Raw genomic sequence first — 20,415 nt, 5'->3', positions numbered from 1 at the left:
GCCACCTGCGAGTGCCCGCATCTCCCTGTAACCCACATCCGGCTGGGCACCCGCCGCCCTGCCGCGCTGCACCGGCATGTGACTCTGGACCTGGTGCGAGCTACACCGAAGCAGGCTCCGTCCCAGGGGCAGTGACTCCAGGAGGACACAGCCTGGGGCGCCATCGTGTGACCAGGTGACATGAAGAGCAGTGTGGAGCCCGCGCGGACGAATGCGGGTGTGTATACACACACACACAGGCGCGCACACACCTCGACCACCACAGCACAAGTGCCTCTTCTCTGCCATTTATCTTGGACCTCTGGCCTCACCTCAGCTCACAATGGACCCCAGCTACTCCAGCTCCACTGATGGCTCCTGAAAACACACCTCCTGCAAAAGCAGCCGCTCTGGCTGCCCCGTGCTGGTGCCCGGTGTGCCCAGAGCTGCGGCCGCAGAGGGCGGCCAATGAGGGTGGCTGCCGCGTCTGGTGGCAGTGATCAAGAATCTGTGTGGAAAATCTTTTTTTCATCCTTCCCTGACCCCCAGGCTCCATTCTTGCTGCAGTGAAATATGTGAATGATAAAAACTATTGACTAACACGCACATACACTCCCCAGACTAATCACCGGGGTCCAGGTCAAGCGTTGCCTTCAGCCCCCGCCCACGAGCCCCCACATCTCCGCCTCCGCCTGAGCCTCCGGCAGCAGAGCCTCCCTGGGCCGGCTCCCGCAGGGACTGGTGAGCTGGGCCTCTGGCCCCCAGAGCCTGCTCGTCCATCTTCCAACTTGCTCGTTCTGTCAGCTGATTCCTATGACAGAATTTCCACGTGAGGACAGCGGCGCCAATCAGTCAGCCTGGATGGAGCCGGAGATACAACAGCTGCAGTCAATTTCAGTATAATTACAGCTTATTCCCCGTATCTTTATTGGCAGTGGAAAATGCTTCAGTATTTTATTGAAAGAAAGCAATAAATAATACTGTGATAAAAATAGTTCAAAAGTAGGCTGTACATACTTTGTTACATAATCAGGAAGTTCACAAAAGATTAATAGAAAAACAGAACAGTAACAATGAATTGTACAAGTAAATTAAAAGCAGAAACCAGATGTAAAAAGTCGTGCTGTCCTAGCTGGCGAAGTATCAGCTGCGTAATAAATAATGCGCCGTGATCTGCACACATTTCTTGCTGGCCGTTTAATGTGCCATTTAAAAGTAAAAGTTACATTTGCTACTTATACAATCCAAAATGGCTATATTGTCAAAATCTAAAAATGTACGGCTAGGTCCATTCTTTAAACCTGTTTACAAACAAATGTAAGAAGATGACTTACATAAGAAAATAAGGCCTTTATCACAGCTGCGCTGCATGGTGTCCAGCATCCCGTGCCTTCGCAGTGAGCGCAGCGCTCACGATTGGTCCTCTGGGAGTGGATGTGCGGGCGCCCCGGCCTGCGTCCCCCGAGGGGCAGGGAGGATGGGGGTGCGGCGGGCTCCGGCTCCCCACCCAAGTCTGTCTTGAGGCTGAGAGAACTGTCCCCAGCTCACGGCTCTGCCAGTTACTGAAGACGGGCTACCGAGGCCACAGGCTGCGGAGAGTCGGCCGGTCTGAAGTTCACGGTGTCCTGATGATCCTTTCAGTCCCAATCTGATTAGAAGCTGATATTTAACACCTGGCATTTTTAATCTGTTCACGCTGAGGAGGAAAGCATTTCTTGCTAGAAAAAGTACAGTTAAGGTCAGTCATTAAAATACAATTGCTGGAAATTAAGTTTGCTTATTTCAAAATGATTGTTGTAGAGCACGGTTACGTTTCGTAACGGATAATGCACACTGTGCCATGATTTTACAAACGCAGTAAAATCCTCTTCTCTGTCGTGGTTCATTATTAAAAAATTAAACAACGATAATTACAATAAATGCGTAATTTACAAGAGCCCTGTATCTGTTCATAGGATTTATACATACGAGCGTTACAGTACATTCATTGGAAAGGCTAAGATCAGATATAAGAACAAGAATTGATTTGAAAGGATATTTATAGCCTGGATAGACATGGAAAAGTAAGCAACTGTATAAATGAAGTCATAAGTTTACATAAATATAAGAAACATTAAATTCTAAAATATTTTCTCTATGGTATTCATGAATTTTTCACTAATTAAAAACTCTGTAATAAAATATCTTAGGGTCCATATAACAAGTATTAACAGATTAAAGATTCCTTTGAGTCCAAAACGTAGTCTTGGGTGGGTGGCGACTGTTGCGTGTCATCTGTAGAAGTAGTGTGGGTAAACTGGAAGACAAGACCAAGCGAGAGTCAGCCTGGGGACGGCAGCGCTGACGCAGACCTGCAGCTTCCGGGGCCCGAGCCCCCGCCCCCCATCCCCCGCTCCTGTGCTGCAGCTGCTTGGAGCATTTAGACTAACTCCAAGAACCGAGCATACCAATGAGAGAATGCTTTGAGGGGCTTTGGCATGTCTAAAAGTTGCTAATAAAAAAACAATAAGCCAACCAAACTTCCAGCTGAGACAGGACAACGGAACAGAGCAGAAGAGCCCCGGCCCTTGGAGCAGTGAAGAGGGGGCTGGGCACCCCAGTGGTCGTCGACCCTGAGATGCCTAGATGGTTTTGTCTTAAAAACGAGCCTTGGAATTGAAAGGCACGCAGCGGTGCAGCCTTGTGAAGCTCGGTGCCGCGGGGCCTGTGTGTGTACAGCAGAGCCCGCCAGCGCGTGGGACCCAGGCCCCGCACTCTGCTCTCAGGCCTCCCACCCCACAGACCCCGGCAGGCACTTACACACCAGGGCCTGGCCTCGGCGCAGCCTCGGGGACGGGGCTGCCCTCTACTCACCAGGGGGGAGGCTTCAGCAGGAGTAAGTCCTGACTGTAGCAGAATCCAGCCTCTGCGTTCCCGACACACCGCCTGTTCCGACAAGCACGGGAGGAGGCGTGCAAACACAACGTGCAGTTAGTGGTAGACCGTCACATGAGGGCACAAGAAAAGACACACTTCCACACCTGCAACAGCACCCACACCTGTGCCTGCTGAGGGCTCCAGCAGATCCGGACACAGAGAACCGAAGCGCCGCCGCGTGGGGTCCCCGCAGCCCCGCCCGGGTGGCAGGCGCCGGCGCTCACTCCCCATCAGACGACGGAAGGACTCCCGCATGACACGCACCTGGATGACCGACACCCTCAGCGTGGCAGCCTCCTTCTCCTTAAACCCGCCAGACTACAGGGCCCTGGGCTCCTCCAGCTTGAGCGCTGTCTTGCCAAGAAGGCTGTGAGGTGCACAACCCCGCGGCAGCGTGAGGTGTCACCAGCCCCTGATGGAGCAGGTGACCAAAGCCAAGTACCGACGGCCGCAAGGCCCCGCGCCCTGTGCTGTCAGAGGGTGGTCCTGCTCCCCGGGAGCCCCCCCGAGCCGACTGAGGCGTGGTTGCAGGGGCGGGCAAAGGACAGCGACTCACAGAGAGCAGGAGTCCAGTCTCACTTTCCACTGAAACAATGGGCACCGCTGATGTCTTTTTTATTGTCAAGAAACACACTGCTTGGCCCAACAGGTGAGCCCCAACCCCCGCCTTCCAGTTGGGTAAGAAATTTCCAAAATTCACAGTAGAAATTCGCTGCTCCCCATCATACATTTTTTTTGTCTCCCCACGGGTCCATCAGGAACACATCTTATCAGGATTCTGCCACGGTTCCAGAAAGCATGTTAAGACAGCTGGTACCGCACACCGGAACAGACTATCTTTGTAAATCCTTCTGATTCTAAGAACACAGGAGACCTGCAGCAATTTGCCTTAAGTCTGCCTTAAAAGCCATGAAAACAGCCCATTCTCCATTTACGCCTCATCTGTCACTCAGGGCAAAAAGCCGTCTCCTGCGCAGTGGCTCCCCACGCCTCCTTTTAGGATCACTTCTGATTTGTCACAGCTCTCACGTCAACCTTGCTGTGAACGTTTAACAGAGGCTGTGATTTACAATGAGGAGACTGGGGGTGCAGCTACGAGGGGAGAAGAGAGCTCTGGACTGTCCACCAAGCTGAAGGTCATGCCACAAGTAAGATCCGTGAAAATGAACTGTGTGCTCCTTGAAAGAAAAAATGTTCTTTAAAAAAAATGGTTGCTGGGTTCGCCCCCTACCCATTAAGCTATTACTGAACCCCAAAGCTGGCAAAGAGACGCTGCTTTCTTCCCCCTAAGGGAGGCAGTGCCGGCGATGGAACCCAGGACTTCGCGCACGCTCAGCACACGCTCCACCACTGAGTCTGCCCCGCCCTGCAGCTTTTTAATAAAAATGCTGCCCCGTGAGCCACCCTCACTGAAACTGTCCAGCTTAGGAAAGGCTTCACTTACACGTACTTTGTTCTGATTTGCATACAAGTAAGGGAAGGCAAAACTTACAAACCTACCTACGGGAAGGGCGAATAACAGGAAAAAAATCACAAAACCCCCAGCAGCACCCTTTCAAAACCACTTACTTTCCCGCAGCCTGTCCCCTACATCAGGCCTGAGAGCAAGTCGACACCTGCATGGGACAGCTGACATATCAGGCGCTTGCCCAGAGCCTCTGTGAGTGTCTCACTTCACCACCACCAGCCAGTGAGGATGACACTGCCACGGCCACCCCACAGGCGGGGGCCCTGAGGCGGTGCTGAGGCTGTGCCCCTCCTGGGCGGCAGGGCCGGGCTCCAGCCCAGGCAGCCTGGCTCCTAATGGGGTCACGGGGCAGGGACACCTCGGGGCTGAGAGGCTGTGGGTGAACCATGGCCGATCCTAACTGCTGGTGGCTGTCTAAGGGGAAATCAGAGCTTGCCTTGAAGTAACAGCTGCAAAGCTGGTGAAATCACAGGCCCAGTCGGCCCGGGGGCAGACTGCTCTCAGGCTCCCTTCTGCCCCGCCCTCCCCAGCGTGCGAGGGTCAAGCAAGACAGGGAAGGTGGACACTGCTGGTACTGAAACATGTCCTTAGACTGGACTCAGTCACCCTCCAGTCCATGGTCTGGATGCTACTGCACTGCTACGTGACGAAGAGCTTTCGAGCACCGCCACACGCACACAGACACACACGACACAGACACACACACACACACACGTCCCCAAAACCTCTATTATTGTGAGACTTCCATAAACAGATGTTAGGATTAGTTTTAAAACACTGAAACCTGGGCATGCAACAGACACAGAGGCCACCGCAGGTCAGCACCAACGTCCCCGCCGCGCTCACACCGCCCGCACGGGGCTGGGGCCGTGCCGCCGCCACCACCTACCGTCCAGCTGCATCTTCTTTGGCTGCGTAGAGGGCGAGGACAGAGAGGAAGTGACCCGGAAGTTTGCAGGGAGAGTTTCTGCTGACCCAGCAGCTAAGCCACGAACATCCTTTGGTCGAAATTTTTTTCTCCAAGAAGGTGCTCTCCTAAAGCTTTTATCATCGTCCTGGGAAATTAAAGGACAGAGAGTAAGACTGACCCTAAAATCAAGGACAAAAACACACAGTGAGTAAAGTGACTAGCCCCCTGAAGTGACAGAGCTTGTCACTGCACTTTTGGTCACAGGTATCTAACCCCATGCCTGATAACCACGTGACTTATTTGCCCAAACTGGGTACTTTTGAGCGCGGCGGGACACTAACTGGGCATAAACCGGGACATAAACCCGTGGGCTCCGGGTATCCGTTCCTCCCATCCATCACCAGCTTTCACTTCCCATCTTGAAGAAATCACCTTCTTGCTACATAAGGTAACACATTTTCATGTGTGTTAAGAAGCTTCCAAGCTGTGAACAATCCATCGTGTGCTGGGATGGAGCCAGCAAGCACTCCCTGTGTGTCCTTCCATCCTGTTCTCTGTCAGACTCAAGTTTTCCTAAGGCCCAGCGAGCAGAATAAGGACCACAGTGTGGGAATAAAGGAGTCATGGATTTGCACAAGGGAAATGAACATTTTGTGTGTTTCAATAGACCTATGCAACATGCCCCCCAGAGCACAGGGCCTCTGGATTAGGGCAAGACACCCAGTGTCCCCGCAGCACAACTTACAGCCTCCATGCCTAAGCTGAAACCAGTGCTTTATGATATGAAAAGTATTTTTGAGGGGTAGCAAAAGTTGAATAGCAAAATTTAAAAAAAAAAACCCTATTTTACTGAAGGTATTAGTTTCTTAATAGCTCATCTGTTAATCAATTTTTAAGAGCAAAGTTCACCTTGTAAAGTAAAATTATTTCTACATTTAGAAGCGATACCCAGACTACATGGCTCATTCGAGTATAATAAAATAACTTACATTAATGCAACTTTAAAAACCATCAGGCTGAAAACTTACTTCATCGAACCTTCTGTCAGTCCCCATGACCAAAAGGTTGTTAAACTCTCTCTCCAAGACGGCACGAGCCTGAAATCGTAAAGCACCACCACTCTAAACTTTCAGCAATCTAATCCGAGTATCAGCATATCACCATTGCTTCTTAAACCAAGACTTAAAAAAAACCCCAGACCGTGACAGTATTTTACACCAGGGGTTTAGTGCGGAGTCCATGGATGGGCTCTTGGGGAGAGGGGCTCACGACCCCTTGGAAACTGTACACAGCAGTGGGCTCTGTGGGCTGGCGCTGGTGTGGGGATGGGGGTACTGGCAAAAGATATACAATCTTCTGTAGAAGAATGAAAAACTTTCCCGATTCTCAAATGAGCCCACAAGTCAAAAAGAATTACTCAGGCACTTACCCATAGAGACAAAATTAGTAAAACCTTCATCTGACACACAAAAGATACGGACTTCTCTTTCCACAGAAGAACTAAATATGTCACTCTTACGAGCATATGGGCTTAAATGAAAGTTTCCCCCTTTTTTTTTTGTTTATTACAAGACTCTCATGCTTCCAACAGCAAATGGAAAGCAGACAAGCAAAAACACTGAGGAACTAGGCAGACCGCTTCTGAGCCCTCGCATCATGGATCTGGTACGAGTGAGATGACTAGCGGTCTGAGCCTACGAGTCTGGTCTCCTCTCACACAAGCAGCTTGCCATCCGCACCAGGGGAGCCGCCCGCCTGGGGCTGAGGACGCGGGTACCTGTGTGTTCTGCGTTGGGATCTGTAACAAGAGCGCCAGCGCGCTGAAGTCGAAGGTTTCGTCCAAGGCCACGAGCGCGCCGTGGACGCCACTCTCCACGAGGTTGTTGGCGTACTCCTTCAGGCCGATGGACAGGATCCAGCGAATGACTCGGTCGTTGCTCCAAACAAGCACATCTGCAGACGAGGACACACCGGTCTGCAGCGGCCCCACCACACACACCCTGGAGCTCCGGGCAGACTCCCACCGCAGGTGCGGGCCCTTCAGTTCCCACGCAAGGCAGGGCCTCCGTCCGCAAGGGCTGGGAGGCCCTGCTAGGCGGCAGGCAAGCCCTGCAGCTAGGCTCTGATGGCTCGGCCCTCCTCCAGTCTAATAGGAGCTGCCCCACTAGGACTCACTCTTCCGGTGAGCTCAAGAGGAGTGAAGTTATTATGTACATTTCGTTTCTAGAGAACAGAAAGTGAGGATCCAGGGATCAGAAGAAAAGGACACGTAAGAATCTGAATGCCCACCAGGCAGGAGCACGTTTCAGATACAGACCTCAGAGTCTTCTGAAATACGTTCTTCCCATCTTAAGGAGTGGCACCAAATCTGGACACCTTGCTCGAAGCAACATAAACCTCTCATTTATAACCTTGCCAGAAGAATTTATTTATTTTTTTAGTGGAGGTTTCTGGGGACTGAACCAAGGACCTCATGTATTGTAAGCACATACTTTACTGCTGAGCTATACCCCCCCATTTATAGGCACCAGTTTCGTTTTTTGTATGTTTTTTAAATGGAGGTTCTCGGGATGGAACCCAGGACCTCATGCATGCTGAGCATGCCCTCTGCCCCTGAGATCTACACCCCACCTGCATTTATAATTTTGAAGCCGTGTTTCCTGAAGCCAGTTGTGCTGTCTCATTTCAAAAAGAGAAACTTAAAGATGCTCTCCAGCATATGAGAGATTTAGGGGGAAGTTATATTATGCCAGGCAATAAATGATTAAATTTGCTTTAGGAGAGATCTAAAAATGGCCACTCTGTAAAAATACATCCAGAAGATCACCAATTACTTTCAAAGACAATTCCTGCCAACTGCAAGAAGGTTTAAAATGGAAACAGAAAACAAAAGAAACGAATTTCCCGATTTCACTCCCAGTGCCCATCTCCAGACAAAGGCAGATGCAGTTTAGATGCTGGCTTCTGCTTCCTCTCGGGGCTGACACCCTAGCTCAGTCACGCCTACCCGCCCTTCACACGGGCCATCTCCCCACCGCACTTTCACCTCTAGTTTCTTTCTTGGGGAGACTGGGATGGAGACAGCACTGGTGCTCACGGGGCTGTGGGAATAAGGAGCAAGTAAGTTAACCCGTGGAAGGGCCTGGAGTTGTTCAATTAAGTCTCACTGTTCCTCACACTACCGTTAGTGATTTCTTTATTTTCTACAGACCAGGAGCTGTCGCTCTGAGCTGAATCGTGAACACTTCATTGGAAGCTCTCTACTGCACGTGGTCGCTGAGAGGCACCCGGCGCGGGAGGCCCTCGAGGGAGAGGTGCCTCCTGGCTTCCGCACCGGACCCTCCACGTCCTCGCGCCCGTGCACCTGGCTTCTATCTCAGATGCCTTTGCCTTCTCCCCGGCTAAGGGGCTCCCGCCCCACGGGCCTGGCCCGGCTGGAACGCTGGCTCTGCGCTGGGTGGAAGCACGCCGCTCTGCACTGCGCTCCGCCGTCCTCTGATGAGCGGCCAGGGCAGCGCTCCTCACACCCAAATCCTGCGTGTGATGCGCCAGCAGTGGAGAACTGTGCTTCCTCCCTCTGCGGCTACCTAGCGGGGTGGGGTGGCCTTTCTGAGTGGGGTAGGACACGTGTCACAGTAACGGGGAATCTCTGGAGTCCTAGGAAAAATGTTTACCGTGAGACACTGAACCTGCAGGCGGACAGAAACAGAAGAGGACAGACACACGCTGTCTGGCTATAGAAGGGGCTCTTAAAATACTCCTTGTCATCCCTCCCTCCTCTGGAATGAGGCCAGATGAGTTTTCTCCACTTAAAGCACTTCCTGATATTTTTTTTTTTAAATAGGAAATCACTGACGGTGCTAACACTGGGAAGAAAGAAACAAGCCAGATCAATTCAACAGTCTGTACTAGCCTTTTACTTCATTTTGGCTTTCTTCTCGTTTTCTCTCCAGCTCTTTTCGGTCATAATTTAACCTTCGCAGGCACATAATTCCACACTGGAAACTGTTTCTATTTCAAAAAGAAAAAAAGAGAAAAAAATTTAGAGCTGGCAACAGTCTAAAATCTCTTAGCCAACCAGGAAGACCCACCTGCAATGAGTTACCTGTGAAAACTGTCGACCATCTTCAGCTGACCCCGGAGGTCCTTCTTGGTCAAGTGGTCCAGCATCCGCGCGTCCACCAGGCACTCCATGAAGTAGCTGCGGTACTGCGGGAGGCCCAGGCTGGGCAGCCACTCGTTGCCGATCCACTCGTGGTTCATGTCCCCGTATGCGAGGGTCTGCTCCCAATAATTAAGTTTGATCAGTTCAGAAAAGCCGTCACAAGGGCAGTATAAATCATCTTTAAACTGGATTTTTAATCTATTACATGTCCTCAAAGGCTGAGCTAACTAATGACAACATTTATAATTTCAAAATAATCTGATCTCCTATTTACTAGCTTTTAAATTAGTTAGCTAAATTTTATACAAAAGGAATTATACCATTAAAAATCTGACTCACTTGTGTTTATAAACTTAACCTATTAACCAAGTCAAAATAAAACTGACTGACTACACATTTCTGAAATAGCTTTTATATGTAATAATATATCAACAAAGAATGATCACGACTCATGAACAAGTTTGAAGGATCAATCCAACTCTACTCATTAAAAATACCTCTGGCTGGATTTAATTTTATTTTTAACACTTTGTTTTCCAAATGTCCTTAACAAAACACCTGCTAATTTCAAAATCAGTTTAAAAAGTGAACTAAAAGATAGTTTTAAAAGAAGAGACAAGCAAAGCAGCAAGTGACAGGACTGAAGGCGAGACACAAACTCACACCACAGTCAGAGCACTTAGCCCTCCTCTCAGTCATCCAGGGACCTAACACGGAAGCCGCAGCAGGCAACAAACCAGCCTCAGAAAGGACACAGACGCCCCACACAACGCCGTCGGCAAGCGCGACCTGGCGGACACTGCACGACACTCTACCCAGGACAGCGTGGCACATTCTTTCCTAATGGATATGGAACATTCTCCAAGACAGACGAGACTCAGTTCACTAACGGTGACTGTATGTTCTCTGACCCCAACACAAGTAAATTAGAAATCAATAATAAAAAGATATTCAGAAAATTCCCAAATATTTTGAAACTAGCATACTTGCAAATAATTCATGTGTCAAGGAAGAAATCACAGTGAAGTGGGAAAATATTTTTAATTGAATAAAAGTGAAAATATACTAAAAGGCTGTGGGACACAGCTAATTCAGTGCCTTGAAGGAAATTTATAGTATTAAGTGCTTAAGTTACAAATGAAGAAAGGTAAAAAAATCAATAATGTAAGATTCTATCTTAAAAAATTTGAAAAAGAAGAACAAATGAAATCCACAGCAGGCAAAAGGAAGAAAACGTAAGAGCAGAAATCAATGCAACAGAAACCAGAAAAACAGAAAGTAAAACGACGAACATAAAATCAGGTTCTTCATAAATACCAATAAAATTGACTAACCAAAGTGACCAAGGAAAAAGACAAGACATAAACTACCAATATCAAGAATGAAAGAGGGGACATCAGTACAGATCCTACAGACACTGAAAGGATGCTAAGGGAAAACTGCATAATTTTAAGCAACTTAAATAAAACAGTCCAACTTCTTGAAACATATAATCTATGAAAGCCACTGAATAACAGATAACTTGAATCTGTAGTTATAAACCTTCTTACACATACAAACACACAAAATCTCTACCCTGATGGCTTCATTAGTGGATCCTACCATATACTTATGAAAAAATGCCAATTCTGCACAAACTGTTCCAAAAGTGAAGAAACGCCTAACTCATTTTATGAGGCCGGCACTATCTCGATGCCAAAACCAGAGAAACACATCACAGGAAAACTACAGACTAACATCCCTCCCAGACACAGATGGAAATTCCTGAACAGAACATCGGGAAATCAAATCAATAACCGATTAAAAGAATGAGATGTCATTGACAAATGGGGCTTATCCCAGGCACATAAGGTTGGGTCAACATTTGAAAAACCAACGAAATTCACCATATCAAATAGACTGAAAAGAAAAATCACAGTATTATCTCAAAAGATGAAGAAAAGTCATCTGACAAAATTCATCATTAATTCATGGAAATCTCAGAAATCTAGGAATGGAAGAAAACTGCTTCAACTTCACAAAGGCCATCTATAAAAAAGGCAGAGCTGACATCATACTTAAAGGTGAATTGCAATGCATTCTCCCTAAGACCAGGAACAAAGCAAGGGTGTCTGCTCTCAACACTGCATTGGAACTCCTAGCCACTATAATAAGGCAAGAAAAAGAAATCAAAATCATTATGAATTAGAAAGGAAATAAAACTGTATTTGCAGGTGACCTGATTATCAATGTAGAAAATGAATCTACAAAAATGGTTATCAGAATGAAATCAAAGTTGCAGAATACAAGGTCAACATACAAAAATGAACAGTATTTCTAAATACTAGAAATGAACTGGAAATTGAAATCAAAAAATATAATTTATTATAATGTCATCAAAACCATTCAATCCACGAGGATAAATGTAACAGAATACGTGCAAGGTTTGCACAGTGAAAAATAAATAAGCACATATGTACACACGTATCAGAGAAAGGCACCTGATGTTCTTTGGGCCAAGAAGACTGAAGTACATTCACAGGAATTCTGTGGTTACTTTACAGAATCTTCGGAAACAGTTATCTCTCAACTACCACCATGTTCTGTCTTGAAAGTATGGCCTCTAACCTAATTTATTATTTATACCAACAAAGCTGGAAGGAACGACTCAAACTCCAACAAGAGCACTCAAATTCTAATAGAAAGACAAAGTTTCACTACTTTCTGTAAACAATAATGAATGGAGAAAAACATCAAACATTTTTGGAAAATCATTACACCATGTTTTTTCTTTCTGTTAAACCCTACCCTCATCTCGTAAGCCTGACAGGCATGAGTTTCTTGCTTGCTGATTATGCATTTTTAAATGGACACAACTGCAAAGATGTTTCTGAATAGAGAATTCCATGGAAGCAGAACCTCCTTGTTTTTGTTTACTCATTATATACTCTATTCACACTCAAGGGGTCAGTAACATAAGCTCCTGGGAGGATGAGGCTCAGTCCCAGGCAGAACACATCTCCTGGGCTGTGGTCACAGCCTCTGAAAAAAGCACACGGCAGGGCTCTCTCATGATCAGAGAACACTGGGGTAGAAGAGACAGTCCCTCTGCAGGGTCTATGTTACCATCACTGAAATGATCACAAACACGGATTAAGTCTTCTGCACTGGGCACATGTGACAGTGACGGCAGGGACGAGGCTGTCCTGTGCGCTCCGGTACCACCAGCGAGCAGCGAGGTCTCACGCAGACAGCTCGCAGATGCCCCTTGCTGAGTGAAGGCATCGAAGGCTTTGACCACACCTGATGCCTTCTTCCCCCCGAGTGCCCAAGGGCGCCTCTAGATGCCCCCCGCCCAGGAGCTGGTCACTGCGGACAGTGCAGGAAGGTGCACTGCACACCACCTGCCCTCGGCAGCTTCAGAGACCAGGAAGCCCCTTCCCTCTCCCTCCTCTACAACGGGGGACAGAGCGAAAGCAGCCCTGCTCACGCTGAAGGCTGGACGCTGGCAACTCCGGCATCGTCGGCACGGCTCACCCTTGTATGTATTTCCACGGCAAAGGCAGACGTTCAGCTTCTTTAATTTATACTTCATGCCCCATGACGCAGGTATTTCATATTCAAGTGCTGACAAAGTTCTGCCTCTTAGTGTAAAATACACTGACATTTAAGTAATTATGAAATGCACTCTTTAAAATTCATTCTGAGGGCCATCACTGGCCCCGTAGAGAGATACCTGACTAGGTTAAATAACTAATGAGGATATTCACCTGGAGGAGAAGCACGGAATACCTAGATCAAGGGAGACTCACGTTACGGCTGCTCTCTCCTGTGGTTAAAGACGGACACAACTGGCTTTACTTCACGAGTAGAAATAGAGGGAAACCATCAACTTGTAGTCAGCAAGATTCTGATTTAAAATTACTTTGATTTTTCGGTTATACAGCTATCCTCTCAAGGTCCATGAGCACCATGCCACTGTGCCAGCCCTGGCAAAGCTGCCTGTCCACACCTGGTGGCCTTTAACTTGTTGCTAAAGGGTACATCAGGTCACATGGCAAAGTCGGTGGGGTCAGGTGTGTGGAAACCACTGTGTTTAATCAAGCTGTCTCAAAATAAGGCTACAAAACAGTTGTGAGAGAGCTTTTTGTAAGCAGAACTGGGGAGCTGAAAATCCAACATATACATCAAGCAAGCCTAGGCTTAATTTCTGAGAATTCCATTAGTAAGAAAGTCTTTGGAGCAGCACAGTATTAGGACAGCGCGAGGTGGACACAGACACAGGGACAGCGTCGCTATGGCAGCTCCTGTGGGAAACGCGCTGGGAGGCGATGTTCCCGCCAGTGGGTCTCGGAACTAAGGCTACCCCAACAGGGGCCGAGACACATCATCTCAGGAGCTGCCGCAGCCACGGGACTTCGTAGGAAAGACTGTGTTGGACCAAGGGATTTATATCAATCAGAATTCACGACCAAGGGCTCCAACACAGGAGTGTTCAAAATTGTCCATGAGACGCACTCTTTAATCCTGTGCTCTGCTTTGACTAATGCGTTCAAATCTTTAACAACAGTCTGAATACAAGATGTTAAAAACGCCAAAAAAAGTAAATTACAAGTTTTCATCCTCCAATTCTTTTTGTTGCTGTACATATAGTGAAGAATATATTATAGAAAGTCTCCAACCTGAGCCCAGCTTCCCTCCTCATCTTCCTGAGGTTACGTGGTTAGGAATGTAAAAGAACACACTATTAGTACTGGCGAGCTTAGTAACGCAGGCAAACCGACTCCATAGGGAAAGCGCGGCTTAACTGAGCGAGAACGTTCAAAGAATCAAAGCATCATGCAAAACCCATGCAGACCCGCCGACTCCAACGTCTCATGCAGGGAGTGGGCTCCCACAGCAAGCACCCCCACAGGAGGGGAAACTCGGGTCAGAGTGCTGAGCTGCGGTCTCCCGGGAAGGGGGCGCGACCTACATCTGTTCTACATGGAGCAAGTCTACCGACTAAGCTTCTGAAAAACATATAAAGATAAAAGACGGATTCTGTTTTACACATTGAACTAATACCTAAAGGAAATACTTGTACGGAACCATTCAGTGTAAAATGACATCCCTGTTTTCCACAAAAGGGCCCAGAAAGGCGCCACTCTGGGCGGGGGGTTGGGAAGGAGGGGGACAAGCCCAGGGTGGGACTGACCGTTTGTGGCGTGGCTGTGAGCGTTTCCATCTCTTCATGTGTTAACCAGACATTTCCTGTGGTCTGGAGTGACCCCAGTGACCAGCCACATCCAGGGCAGGGGAGCAGTGACAGAGAGGCAAGGTGGCAGACACGTCAGCCTCGGCGCGTGGAAGGAGCGGGGGCGAAGGCCGACCCCCACCGCCCACCGCGGACACCCAGGCTGTCTCCTCTCAAACGACCACCCTACAAGCACCATCGCCAGTAACACAGCAGCCCCCCTAGAGCTGCAGTCATAGGCCTGCCACCCGAGGGGTGCGGGACAGAGGGAAAGGCATTTCGCACTTCTGAAAACTGAGAATAATTCTCAAGTAACTACTGATCCAATCTATTTAGAATGGTCTTCCCCAAAGCACCACCCGGACAGTACGGAAGCCTAGCTCTGGGCTGTGGGAAGACGGTAGGCTCCTTGGCCGGGCCCTCGCCCTGGGGGGCTGACGAGGCAGGGAGCAGGGCTGAGCGTGTACCCCAGCACGGCACCCGAGACCCATGAGCCCCCAGCCGCGGGTGCCCCTCAGGGAGCAGACTGCACCGTCTCCCAGTGGGCGGGCTCCTCCTCACCGTTCGTTAACTCAATCCATGAGAAGCCACCTTGACCAAGATGGTTGATAAAAACTTGGGGAAAACCCCCAGCACCTTCATTTGTGAGACGGTAACTCTATGGTGAAACGCTTGGGGGACAGAGACCAGATTAGGTACCATTGAGAGGACAGGGCTCTGGGTGAGAGCACCTGCCCAACAGGCAGGGGCAGGCCTACTGTTCACGACCACGGCGCGTGCGCGGAGAGACAAGGCAGCTCCACGCTGTTTGTGTAAAGCGACCGTGAGCCCCGGAGCGGGCCCTGACCTGCTCTCAGAGAAGTGCGTCTGTGAGGCTCTTGGGTTCTTCACTCTTTTCTCTCCAGCGTAGACAAGGCGGAGACTGGGGACTGAGCCAACGTAAAGAGTCCGCACTTCAGAACTGAGCTGGCCCGCCCTTAACTCCCAGAAACAATTCATGTTTTCACTCGATTCGTTTTTAATTTTTCAAGGAGGACCCCTCTGAAGGACTTGCAAGGCCTTTCCACGTGGAGAAAAGCTGCACCAGCACAAGTAACCCTGTGCACGCTTGCAGGTTTACGGACTGCCCAAAGCCTGAGCGCCCAGGGTCTGCAGCTCCCGAAAGAGGGAGGCCCTGATCGGCCAGACAGGTCAACCAGAGTCGAACAGTGATGACAGTGCAGCCTGGGGGTGAAGCTTTTCCCCTTCACTGTCTTTAAATTGATGTTTAAATTTGTAGTGATTACTTTTTCAAAAACTCCTATTTCTACATGACAAGGCCACTGAAGCCAAATTGTTATAAGAGCATTCAATAAAGGGGGCGGTGTAGCTCAGTGGTAGAGTGAGTGCTTTGCATGCACGAGGTCCTGGGTTCAAGCCCCTGGCACCTCCATGAAAAATAAATACATAAACCTAATTAACTCCTCCCAAAGAAAAGTAATAAAGTAAAAAAAAAAAAAAAAAAGTATTCAGTAAAATTATCTTTTAACTACCCAACTGTCACACATGGAAAGCTGCGATGGTTTTGAACGCTAAAACTATAAACAGAACACTGGATGTGTTCAGAAAGCACTGCAGAGGAACACAATGCGGGCCAAGCTTTTTCTGGAACGCACCGTTCTCGACGTGGGCGGGGCTGACGGGCTGGTCAGGGACATGACCTCCTGGATGGCCAGCCGCAGCTTCAGCCTGTGCAGGGGGTTGCTGATGCCGATCTCACGCTGGATCTCCGTGTCCGACAGGGCAGACATGATGGCCCCACTCTTCACGTTGGCCCGGCAGGCGGCCACGTACCAGGCCGGCATCCCAACCCAGAGCTGAAGGCAGGAGACATCGAGGCCGGCAGGTTACGCACAGGTGCAAACAGGCTCGCACGTTCACATATGGACACACTCAAGCCAGGGTGAAAGCAGGGCACGCACCTCCAGCCAGACGACGACCGTGGGGCCATCCCACTGCGCGAAGGGTAAACCTTGCCGCCGGGCCTCCTCCAGCAGTTCGTGCCTACGGATGACAAGACGTTCTGAATTAAAGAATCGCTGTCACACGCACACATGCAGTTGACAGACGAGTTCTCTTTATACGTTTTCTAAAGTGTATTAATGCCCATCTCATCACTTTCCTTTAATCTTCTAAACCATCAGCTCCATGGCAGTTGGAACATGTTACGAGGTTGCCTGAGTAACGAAACGCAGCGCGAGTCTCCGCGACCCTCTACAGGACCACCTCCTTGCGGGATTAAAGAGTCATCACCAGCTTTAAAGAGACCCCAGGTGGGAACATGCCGCAGGCCCCGCCGGGAGGCGAGCACCAGGTGCAGGGTCCCCACTCCTGCCCCTTCTGTGCTGGTGACCCCCCGGCCCAGGAATTGCGCTTCTCTTGCTGCCGCTGGGGGGCTGAGTGCAGGCAGCCAAGCTCCTTAATCTGTGATGGGTCTGACTTATTAGATGCCATGTAGAACCTACGAACTGGCCCATTCACTCAGGTGACCCTTTCTAACAGTCCACACGACCACCCATTTCCCCCACTTCACCACAACTACAAGCATAAACACGACAGGCATCTAACCCTTAGCAAAGGAACGAGCTATTCTTCCACAGGCCAACTTCCCAGAAAACAGCAGCTCTTCCGGGCGTCAGCTCCCGAGCCTAGAACACGAGCACTCAGGGGGCAGGACCCTAAACGCCACGTATCCCTCTGCACCTTCGATCTACCCAAAGCATCCAACTCCGTTCTGAGGAATCTGGTCACGAGCCAACATCCGGGGGGTAAGCTGCACACCACCTGCCCGATTCCACGGCCCCAAACCACTGCCCTGAAGCAAGGAGAAGACTCGTTTGGTTTTGGCTGTGATGTATTTCCTTCCTCTGCTAGAGGACACCGCGTCACGCTGTGCTGTGACTTTGTCTCACTCTCAGCTGTGACCTCAGTTTACAGAGAACTGCAAGGGAGACAGGCCTGAGGGGGTAACACGGGGAGCGCTGCACCCACCCGGCCTGGGCCGCACTGTGCGGGGCCCGCAGCTGCGTCCTGTCTCCGTGCTCAAGGGTCACGTTCTCGGGTGAAGCATGATTTCTCTAAGCACCTGCCCTAGCAGTAAACTGACGCAGCTTCCCAGCCTTAAAATTATAGAGTCGCAGGAGAAAGACAATTAGAACCAGGCTACACGCTGGGAGGACAGACACTCTGGGAGGGAGAGGTCCCGCGGTCTGTGGATGACAACAGCAGCACCGCGGTGAGCGTGCGTGAGCCGTGATCACGGCTATCTAAGTGGTGCCGCCCACACGATGGACACCGGCTGGCTTTTCCGAGCCCGACACTCAGCAGGCCAAGGCACCTCAGTGGAGACCTCCCGCTTTCCCTCACAAACACAGCTCAGGCAGGGCGCCGGGGCCACGCAGCCACGCAGCTGCCGTCTGCGGGAGAGGCCACTTCTCGGTGACACCAGCAAGACTCTGGGACCAGGGCCTGCAGCTGGTGACAACCAAGGCTGCACGTGTCAGAGCACGTGCTCGGCATGGCACACCCACCGAATGGACCTGCCCTGGAGCACTCTTCTTGTCTATCAAGGGGACCAAGTCCTGGCGGCAGGTGTGGGGCCCCAGGCCACGGCTTCCCACGGGGCTGATGTCAGGAACACCCAGGAGTGTCACACCTAGCGCCCACCGTGTTCTCACGTGGTTTTTACAGAATTTGAGAATCAGAGCTTCACCAGTTCTTGAAGATGCTCTGAAAGTGAATGTACTTGGCTGTGTAAATTTAGCAGTTGAAAGAACACCTTTGGGATAAATCAAGGGCTAATAAAAAGAAAACACTCCAGGGAAATGTATGCCGATTCCTATACCTTTAACTCCGTCGATATCAAACTGCATTGGAATGACACCTTTTTTTCTGGAAAACTCAAATATTTTTAAAAAATTTGTAAACAGAGTATTTTCCCCCATCAATTTCATCTCTGGTTAACTGACAGAACTAAAATTACCCACTGTCGTCAGATAACCTTCCGACTTTGAATTGTTCTCTGTTAAGTTACTTGTACGTTCTAGAACTTGGCACGCATGACCCCGGAGCAGAGAACAAGCCGCTCTTACCCACTCAGCTATGGCAACAGACAGTGAGAAGTTCAATTTGAACATCACGGCTCCAGAGAAACTTGCATACATGTGCGCGCATGCACACACACGCAAGCACCCTGCACGTGAAATTTAATCACATGTGGGGGCAAATAACCCAATGAAGTATTTCTCATATAGCCGAGTACTCAAGCATATCTCCTAAGAATTACAAAATAAATACAGAAAACACAGTGATACATTTTGGCCAATTTATACTACTTTTGATCCCATGTGAAATACAAACTTTTGGGAGCAGAGGGGTGGGAGGACCCGTGGGCACTCAAAAACCTGACTGTCTCCATCACCCAAGTATGAAGATGTGAAGTAAAACACAGGAGCAAAGTCCCGGGACAAACTTCCCTGGCACGGTTCCAGGAGCCAAGGGCCTCGTTCTAACCCTGAGTCTCACATGGCCAAATGGCAATCACCCAAGTTACTTTAAAACGTTTTTATTCAGTTCAAAGATAGCAACATTCAAATCAAACTTTGCTGTTAAGTGGTTTCTACAAACTTCCATTTACAGGGAACCAAAGACCGAGTATTCGTACGGCACCGTACAGAAACATTCGTACAGAAGCAACAGCATTGCGCCCGAAACATAATGGCTAGTGTGCTGGGCGAAACAACGGTGATTTCTGAGACGAGAACTAAAATGAGGCAGACTTCACAAAAGCAAAGCCAACAGGCAGCTCCGGGGGCTAAAGGCAAACTGGCCTCTAGGGGAGAGGGTCCCTGGGGCTCACGGGTGATGCTGGGGGTCAGTGTCTGGAGGCCCTGGTTCCAGACCACGGAAGGTTTTGAGACAGGAGGGAAGGGAGCAGGGCACAACCGTGAAAAGACAGAGCAGAGCCATTGAGGATACGACCAAAACTCGTCAGAGCCGACTAAGCCCAAGATGGCGGGAGACTCGACGTCTGGTGACCCTGAGCCTCATGACACGTTCACGTAACACACCAGCTGCTACAGGACACACACCACCCCAGACCAAAATGTGGGTGGGGCCCAATTCCCCAAAGTAGTGGGAAGAATCCTCCCGCTTGTTAGCATATGAAGTTACTGAGCCCATAAAACTAACCACCCCACACCTGGGGCCTCAGTCTCCTGAGCCAGCCGGCACTCTGCATCCACCTGCTTTCATCCTACTATGACTCGCTCCTGAATTCCTTCCCGCATGAAGCCAAGGACCCTCGCTTGGCAGGCGCGTTCCAGGGACTCGCCCGAGACCTGGGACACGACCAGCCCCTCGAGCCCCTTTTCCTGAGACAGTTCCTCAAGGCACTTGACAGGGGCCAGATGACCTCCCCCATCATGTTTATCACGGACCCACCGAGTGTCACCCAGTCTCAAAGCCCAGTGTTACCTTGTCATCATCGTCCCCACTGTCCAGGTCAGTGTTCACCTCTTGGACTACGAGCTGCCTCTTTTGTGGTTCAGATGAGTGTTCCATTTTATTTTTCAGTTGTCACTTGACTGGGAGCATCTCAGACTATTTAGCTCATCCACTTAACTCTGGTTTTAGATGCGGTCCATTGACACACAACATGTTTGAATCAGAAAATGCCTCTGGACCCAGAGACACGCGCACACTGACCCTTTGCACTTGACCCC

At 49.6% G+C, this 20,415-nt stretch overlaps 1 protein-coding gene across 3 annotated transcripts in view; it reads right to left on the bottom strand.

Annotated features, from left to right (window-relative positions):
- Nucleotides 1-871: 871 nt before the first annotated feature.
- Nucleotides 872-20,415, bottom strand: part of PPFIA1 (PTPRF interacting protein alpha 1) — a 77,385-nt gene continuing 57,841 nt past the window's right edge. The window contains exons 20-30 of one of the 3 annotated variants that reach the window (XM_032490081.1): nt 16,615-16,696; nt 16,309-16,509; nt 14,615-14,677; nt 14,100-14,126; nt 9,379-9,554; nt 9,187-9,284; nt 7,051-7,226; nt 6,302-6,370; nt 5,253-5,418; nt 2,833-2,904; nt 872-2,275 (exon numbers count right to left, since the gene is read on the bottom strand). In XM_032490081.1, the coding sequence (XP_032345972.1) occupies nt 2,846-2,904; nt 5,253-5,418; nt 6,302-6,370; nt 7,051-7,226; nt 9,187-9,284; nt 9,379-9,554; nt 14,100-14,126; nt 14,615-14,677; nt 16,309-16,509; nt 16,615-16,696 (1,117 nt within the window). In that variant the 3' untranslated portion in view covers nt 872-2,275; nt 2,833-2,845. The remainder of the gene's footprint in view (nt 2,276-2,832; nt 2,905-5,252; nt 5,419-6,301; nt 6,371-7,050; nt 7,227-9,186; nt 9,285-9,378; nt 9,555-14,099; nt 14,127-14,614; nt 14,678-16,308; nt 16,510-16,614; nt 16,697-20,415) is intronic. The other 2 variants (XM_032490079.1, XM_032490080.1) reach the window with 2 other exon arrangements.

The sequence above is a fragment of the Camelus ferus genome, chromosome 10 (genome assembly GCF_009834535.1).
Source record: "Camelus ferus isolate YT-003-E chromosome 10, BCGSAC_Cfer_1.0, whole genome shotgun sequence".
Classification (NCBI taxonomy): domain Eukaryota; kingdom Metazoa; phylum Chordata; class Mammalia; order Artiodactyla; family Camelidae; genus Camelus; species Camelus ferus.
Note: the sequence above shows the minus strand (reverse complement) of the source record. Positions and strands in the feature narration are given on the sequence as shown.